Genomic DNA, 8071 nt, shown 5'->3' with positions numbered 1-8071 from the left:
CTGGGGAGACAGAGAGAGACAGAAAGTGAGAAATCACCCCCTGCCCAGGGAGGATGGCCATGCTGCAATCCCTTTTCCTCCATTCTCCTCTTAGGATTTTGGGCATGCACGCACACATGCCTGACCTGAGTTTTAAGCTACTGGGTCCGTGACTTGAACCACAGTTGACGATGTGGGAGTCCAGCAACATAACCATTATGCCATCTTCTGGCCCCAGTAACAGTTCTTTATTGAGTTAAAAAGATTTAATACCAACTGAAGCAAGCCAGAATATGAAAAGAGACATTGTATGTCCCCGTTCAACATATGCAAAGTGTCTGTAGTCTATGCCAGAAACTAAAGATGGAAAAGTACAACAGCCATGAGGGCATTTACAGATACAATAGGCAGTATAGGAGGTGGTGGGTAACAGGGAGTGGGAGAGGATCAGAAAAAAAAAAAAATTAACAGACTCATGAGTGAAAAGTTACCTGTTGATGATAATGTGTATGGTAATATCTTTGACTTGATTGACCTGCACTGCCGTGACCTGCACAGTGGGAAGATGGGACCCCAAGTGGGTACGACAGTGAATTTGGAAGAAATAGACACACAGGTAGAGAAAAGTGGGGATCAGGCACCTGCATCTCCAATGAAGACAGCTGCAGCCCCACGCCATTCCCAGGTTCCTTTTTTTATAGGACAACAGGGGAAGGAGAAGCAGAAGGTAAAGCTAGGTGTTTTCTATGATCGACTGCAGCTGTGGAGCATTGTGCATCTTGCATTCTTGCTTTTTCTAAACAAGCCTTCCCTGGCCTTCTCTGGATGAAAGTGTTTCCTCTGACCTCTGCCGGCCATGCAGCATCGGTCCAAGAGAGCCGGTCTGTGCCTTCATTCATCTTTAAAGGTCACTGTTGTTTAGCTCAGGTTCAGCCGCTCCCTACAATGCACTGCATTAATGATGAAAGGGGAAATATATATATATATATATATCAGGCACCTGTGATACCATCGTGTGCTCAATGACTTGACTGTGTCACGTTACACGGCCAGGAGGGGTCACCTGGTTTTTCAATACCTCTTCCATGACTTATGAGACAGAAAATTGTGTATGTCATGCCCACCCTTCTTTGTCCAACCATACGCCTATCTCCAGTATTCTAGTCTTTCCCCTTCAAGGCCCATGACCAGATGGTCACGCCAGCTTAAACATCTTCCACACAAACTGAATGACCATATTTGCTACTTTCAGTTTCACCCACATAACAATGTTTCCTGAGCTCTTCTTTTCATGGTTACCCATAAACCTCTTTGTTTGTTTTTTTTTTTTTTAGAAGTCTTTGCCTTAGGGCACATGCACTTACTGGAGAGAGAGAGAGAAAGAGACAGAGAAAGGGAATGTGAAAAGTCACCCCCCAATCCCTTCTCTTCCATTCTCCTCCTGGAATCTTGGGCATGCATGTGCATAAGCCTGGCATGGTTTTCTTATTTTCTTTTTTTAAGAATTATTTTATTTTACTTTGTTTGCTTATTTATTTTAATTTGGCCACTGAGAGACAAAGTGAGAGAGAGAGAGAGAGAGGAAAAGTGAGAAAGCAAGCTGCCAGGTCCAAGACTCAAACCTTGGTCAGTCACCCTTAACCATCACATCACCTGCCAGTCCCCTGGCATGATTTTCAAGCCACCAGGTCCAGGGAATCAAACCATGGCCAGCCATGTGGAGTCCATGCTATGCCATCTGCTGGTCCCAACCCCTAAACTTTCTATAATGAAGTTCTCTCCATGGTTACTTGGCACCTGCATGCCAAACCAACATATCTATTAGGTTGTCAGCAAAGTCATGACATATTTTTCTGTCTTCTCTATGTAAAAAAGCACCATGACTTTTCCAACAACCCAATATAAACCAGATTTAGCCACTCTTCCTCTTTCAGGTGGCCTCAGTATAGGCCATATGTGCAGTTGAGTGAGTGCACTGGTGTAACAATGGTGACTAACACTGAGATCTGGCCTGCCTGCTCCATTCTGGGTTGCCCGATCATGCAACTCATTCATGTCTCTGGTCCTATTCGGATTCAATCTCAGATGTACCATTTCCGCCATGAATTGGGGCTAGGCCTGTCTGATTTTATGACCTAGTTCCTTAGGGAACCCCTTGAAACTTTGAAATTGAACCTAAGATTAAAGAGATCCTCCTTGGAGAAAATCAAATTTATCCCTCCCTATGACTGCCAATGTGGACACAAAATTGACTGAATAACTCCCTTTCTGCCATCTTCTTTGTATCCCAAGGGAGCTAAATTGTTTGGAGAAAGGAAAGACAATAGAACAATATATTTAATGAATAGCTCCGGGAATTAAACCACCGAGTCTCTGAAAACTTTACACATGCTCCTGTTATTTTCTTATATTTAATTCTCTGATTCTAGCCTAGTTAAAAGCCCCACCGGGTTTCCTAGGAATGAATTATGGGGAACAGAAATTTTCCATGATAAGCATCAGAGTCATTGTGATCCTCTGAAGGCTGGTTGGGTAAGAAGTTAAGGAGAAAATACCAATAATGGGTCTTACCTATACAGTAATGAGACTTGGAAATCCCATATTTATTTCATCTATGAAGGTGAAGTCCCTGTCCTTTGAAAGTACTTCAGTTTCTACTGAAAAAAATTTTCCCTTCTCTTGTTCTGTTTCTTTTCCTTTTTTTCTGAAATCTAGACCCTCTGTCTAAAAATAGTTAGAAATGTCCAAACCATAAACATATTATTATCTGGAAAGTGTTCACATCTCTACTACTCTCTCCCATAATTTGGAATTTCTTGTTTCATTTCCTGCGTCCAATCCTTTTTACCAATTGCTTCTTACTAAAAAGCGATTATGCATGAGTATTGCCTCTTTTGTTCCTATCATTATTAGATTTTTCTACTTAAACTATCCTCTTTCTTTTTACAGCTTTGACATACTGATATCACTAAATAGTTCTAAATTATTGTTGTTTTGCACTAATGTCCATAATATAATACAAATATATAGTTATTTCTGATATTTCGTTTTCAGGGCAATTTTCTGTCGTCTGACCACATACACAGACTTACTTGTCATTAGCAATTTCTTTTTGTCTTAATTACATTTTCATTTATTAGGCATTAGTGATGGAGGCACATTTTTCTCTCATGGAGAATGTAAGCATTTTCAAGTATTATTATTATTATTATTATTATTATTATTATTATCTATAGGGCATATGTGCTCACCAGAGACAGAGAGAAGGAAAGAAAGTGAGAAAGCACCTTGTGGGGGATGACCACACTGCAGTCCCTTCTCCTCCGTTCTCCTCTCAGGATCTTGCGCATGTTGGCCCATGCACCCTAGTGTGTCTCTCAAGCTGTTGAGTTCAGGACTCAATGTGCAGCCTTGTCTTAACCTCCATACCATCTGCTAGCCCTATGTTCTTTTAGTATTTCAGAGATGATTTTTTTTTAGAATTATTTATTTTATTCTCTCTTTTTCTTGCTATTATTTATCTATTTATTTATTTATTTATTTTAAATTTGCTCACCATAGAGAGAGAGGGTGAAAGTGAGAAAGCAAGCCTCCAGGTTCAGGTCCAGAACTCGAACTGTGGCTTGCCATGTGTTAATCCAACACCCTTAACCATCATGCCACCTGCTGGTCCCAAGATGATTTGATTTTTATAAGATTTGAATGTTCTAAATCAAACTCATCATCATTTTTTTTTTCGTGATGAATTCTGGTTTACCTCTAGTATTTTCCTGCAGAAGATCAGGCAAACACGAGCACAACTTTCACACAATGTTAATGTGTGTGTCCTTTTGTTTTCTCCTCTTGATTATTCAGTTCCACATGTGTTGTCTCTTCTTGGAAGAATTCGCCTGGCAGACAGTCACTGAAAGAAGGAGCCCTAGGGATATTTATTAACCAGAAGTGCTGTATGGAAGTCAAAGAGGTAACAGATCTGTTGAATTCAGAAGTGTCAGAATTCCATTCTTGGTGGTTGCCCTATGTGTTTGTTTTTGTTTTAGGTGCTCTTTATTTTTATTAAAAGTTTTATTTATTTTTACTTCTTGTATTTTCTTATTTTCTTTTTACATTCCATCACCTGTATAGCTTTGCAGCATACAAAATGAATTTTCCTGGCACAAATACACTGTATGTTAGTCCAGTCAAAGATATTACCATAAACATTATCATCAACAGATAATTTTCCATTTTGGTGTCCCTTAAATGTTTTGCTTTTTTTCCCTTAATTCCCTCTCTCCCATTCACCTCTCATTTCCCACCCTCCTACCACATTGTTTCTTGTATCCACAGTTGTTCTCAGTGGTTCTAAATCTTTGTTTTTGCCATCAATTTGCCCTCCTTTAAGGGGGAATCTTGCTAAGTAATAGCCACATGAGACAGATTTATTGTCATGTTAAGAACAGAAATTCAAATTTATGACATGCACATTGTGTGTCAAAGGCAACAAAATAAAACATTACATGCATCATTTCATTTCATTTTACTCTTCATTTCTAATATGGAGGAAACATATACTATTCCTACTGTAGAGGTAAAGTATTTGCAGCTAGGAGAATTTCAGTATCTCAATAACTCTTGCAAGTTCACAGGATAGTAAGTGGACCAAAATTCTACTTCTGGAACTCAACTCAAGAAGCCATTGGGGGTGGGGATGGGGGTAGTTTGGGTTCGTTTTTTGTTTGTTTTTGCTGGAGGTCATGCATCCTCACCAGAGACAGGGGGAAAGGAGAAAACACTTCATGAAGAATGGTTCTGCCACAATCCCTTCTCCTCCATCTCTCTCCTTCATTCAGGATTTTGGGTACCCATACACACATGACCAGCATGTTTCTCAAGCTGCTTGGTCCAGGACTTGAACCATGGGATCAACATGTGGGGTTTGGTTACCTTAACCACCAGGCCACAGAGCTGGGACCATTTTCTTCATTACGGTCGTAGTGCTTTTTTTTTTTTTTTTTTCCCGCCAAAGTGTGCATGTGTGACAGAGAGAATGCAAGAGAGAGAATCCCCAAATGATAGTCTATGGCCAGTCGGTGGCTATCTGCCACCCCCTGTACTACATGGTCATCATAACATCTCTGTGTTACCCTGGTTCTAACACTGTGAGCCATTTTCCTCCATTTCTCCTCCCAATCAGGAATTCAGGCACATGTGCCCATGGGCCCAGCAGGTTTTTCAAGCCACTGGCGCCATATTTGAACTGTAGTAAGCTAGGTAGGATCCAGTTCCTTTAGCGTAGTCCTTAACTGCTGTTCTGTTGAGCCACAGCGTCAAGAAGCCATTTTTTATTTTATTCATTTTTTTTGGGGGGGGAGATTTTGCCACAGCGTCAAGAAGCCATTTTTTATTTTATTCTTTTTTTTTTGGGGGGTGGGGGATTTTGCTATAAGGTGTGTGCATCCACTAGAGAGTCAGAGAAAAGGAAAGTGAGAAATCACCCCCTGGGTGGGAGATGGCCATGCTACAATCCCTTCTTCTCCACTCTCCTCTTGAGATTCTGGGAATGTGCACACATGCACTTGGCGTGATTTTTAAGCTACTGGATCAGGAATTCAAAATGTGGTTAGCCAGGTGAGTGGGATCCAGTCCCTTACCCACCACACCACCTGCTGGTCCTAAGAAGCCATTTTTTTCATCACAGACGTATACTATATTTGGAAGAATATTACATCCAAAGTAAATTTTATAAAAGGAAGAGTTTAGGGACCAGCAGATGGTGCAATGGTTATATCACTGGACTCCCATGTAATCAACCGCAGTTTGAGTCCCAGACCCAGTGTTTTAGAACTCACACCAGGTGCATGTGTGTGCACGCCCTAGATTCTGAGACAATGGAGAAGGGATTGTAGCATGGCCATCCCCCCCTGGGGAATGATTTCTTGCTTTCTGTCTCTCCAGAGAGCACAGAAGCCCAATAGCAAAAATCTCTCTCTAAAAATAATAAATAAATAATAAAATAGAAATAAATACATCATGGCTGAGTGAATCGCTGTCACTGGCAAAATTCAATAAGAGCTGAAGGATGTCCACTCAATGAGGAGACTGTAAAATGAGAACCAACTCCGATACCTGTTGATCTTCATTGAACATTGCTTTGTCTCATTCTCCAACAGAAACGCTTACTACATGGAAGGAAAAAATCACACAGAAGTTTCAGAATTTCTCCTTATGGGCCTCTCAGAGGATCCAGAACTGCAGCCCGTCCTCTTTGGGCTGTTCCTGTCCATGTACCTGGTCACCGTGTTTGGGAACCTGCTCATTATCCTGACCGTCAGCTCTGACTCCCACCTGCACAGTCCCATGTCCTTCTTCCTCTCCACCCTGTCCTTCGTAGACATCTGTTTTGTCTCTACCACTGTCCCCAAGATGCTGGTGAACATCCAGACACACAGCAGAGATATCTCTTATAGAGGGTGCCTCACTCAGATGTATTTTTTTATAATTTTTGCTGGGCTGGATAATTTGCTACTGACCATGATGGCCTATGACAGGTTTGTGGCCATCTGTCACCCCCTGCACTACACAGTCATCATGAACCCCCGTCTGTGTGTCCTCCTGGTTCTGATGTCTTGGTTCATCATTTTCTGGGATGCTCTGCTTCACATTCTACTGATAACACGGCTGATCTTCTCTGCAGGGACTGAGATTCCACATTTCTTCTGTGACCTTCCTGAGATTCTCAAGGTGGCTAGATCTGATACCATCCTCAATAACATTTTTTTGTATGTGACAACTGGCCTGCTGGGGGTGTTTCCTGTCATTGGGATCCTTTACTCTTATTCTCAGATTATCTCCTCCTTAATGAAGATGTCCTCCACAGAAAGTAAGTGTAAAGCCTTTTCTACCTGTGGGTCTCACCTCTCTGTGGTCTCCTTGTTCTATGGGACAGTACTTGGGGTCTACCTCAGTTCCTCTGTGACACCTTCTCAAAGAAGTTCGATCGCTTCAGTGATGTATACAGTGGTCACCCCCATGCTGAACCCCTTCATCTACACATTGAGGAACAAGGATGTGAAGGGGGCCCTGGAGAGACTCCTCGGCAGAACAGTTCTTGACCTGCTCAAAATTAAATGAATGTAGTGGGCCCCCAAGGCGAACGTTGAACTTAAATATTCTGGCTCTTCTTTTTCCCTAGCAGACATGCTTCACATTTCTGTTAAGTCATCAGAAAAGTCATGGTGCATTTTTGCATGGAAAAACAGAATACCTCATGATTTTTTCAACAACCCAATATTTTCTTTTTTTTTTCTTTTTCCTTTTTTTAAAATTTTCTTTCTTTAGAGAGAGAATTTTGCAATAGGGCACATGTACTCACTGGAGAGACAGAAAGCTAGAAATCACCCCTCTGGGGGTGGCCCTGCCACAATCCTTTCTCCTCCATCTCCTCTCAGGATTTTGAGCATGCATGCACATGTACCTGGCGTGAGTTTTAGGCTACCAGGTCTGGGACTAGAACTATGGTCAACTACATGGGAGTCCAGCCCTACAACCATTATGCCATCTGCTGGTCTCAATCCAATATTTTCAAATGTCCTATGACTATGTGTTTAAAAGTTGTATTTGTTTCTCTACAAGTCTTTAAGTCATTCTTTTCTTTTAAAAAAAATGTTTAAAGCTACAGAATACATTGTATGTTTTTTTATCATGTACATCATAATGTTTACAAGTATTTAAGTAGTAAAATGGTTAAAATTGCATAAATAACAAATGCATTTCCTCACATAGTTAAAATTTGCTTGGTTTGTGCGCTTAACATTCACTCGCTTCACACTTTTCAAGAATAGAAAATGTCATCAAGAACATAATATGACATCAGGCAGCTAGCTAGTTGATGTGGTGGTTAAGGTGACTGGATCCTACATGGCTGACTGAACAATTCAAGCTCTGGAACCAAAGGATTGAAAAATATGCCTAGTGCATATATCCAAAATCCCAAGAGGAGAATGCATTGTTGGGTGGACAATCCCACACACACACCCCAGAGAGTACTTTCTCTTCTCTCTTTCTCTCTCCTCTCTCTCTCTCTCTCTCTCTCTCTCTCTCTCTCTCTCTC

General features: G+C 41.2%; 1 protein-coding gene across 1 annotated transcript; it reads left to right on the top strand.

Annotated features, from left to right (window-relative positions):
• Positions 1 to 6144: 6144 nt before the first annotated feature.
• On the top strand, positions 6145 to 7092 carry LOC102474991 (olfactory receptor 7D4). Its single transcript, XM_006156162.1, has one exon. The coding sequence runs from the start codon at positions 6145 to 6147 to the stop codon at positions 7090 to 7092; it is 948 nt and encodes a 315-aa protein (XP_006156224.1).
• The last annotated feature ends 979 nt before the right edge of the window (positions 7093 to 8071 follow it).

The sequence above is a fragment of the Tupaia chinensis genome, unplaced genomic scaffold (assembly GCF_000334495.1).
Source record: "Tupaia chinensis unplaced genomic scaffold, TupChi_1.0 Scaffold000482_1, whole genome shotgun sequence".
NCBI classification, from domain to species: domain Eukaryota; kingdom Metazoa; phylum Chordata; class Mammalia; order Scandentia; family Tupaiidae; genus Tupaia; species Tupaia belangeri.
Note: the sequence above shows the minus strand (reverse complement) of the source record. Positions and strands in the feature narration are given on the sequence as shown.

What these genes read in the sequence shown, in the direction of transcription:
- LOC102474991 (XM_006156162.1), top strand. Translation starts at nt 6,145, where the DNA reads ATGGAAGGAAAAAATCACACAGAAGTTTCAGAATTTCTCCTTATGGGC.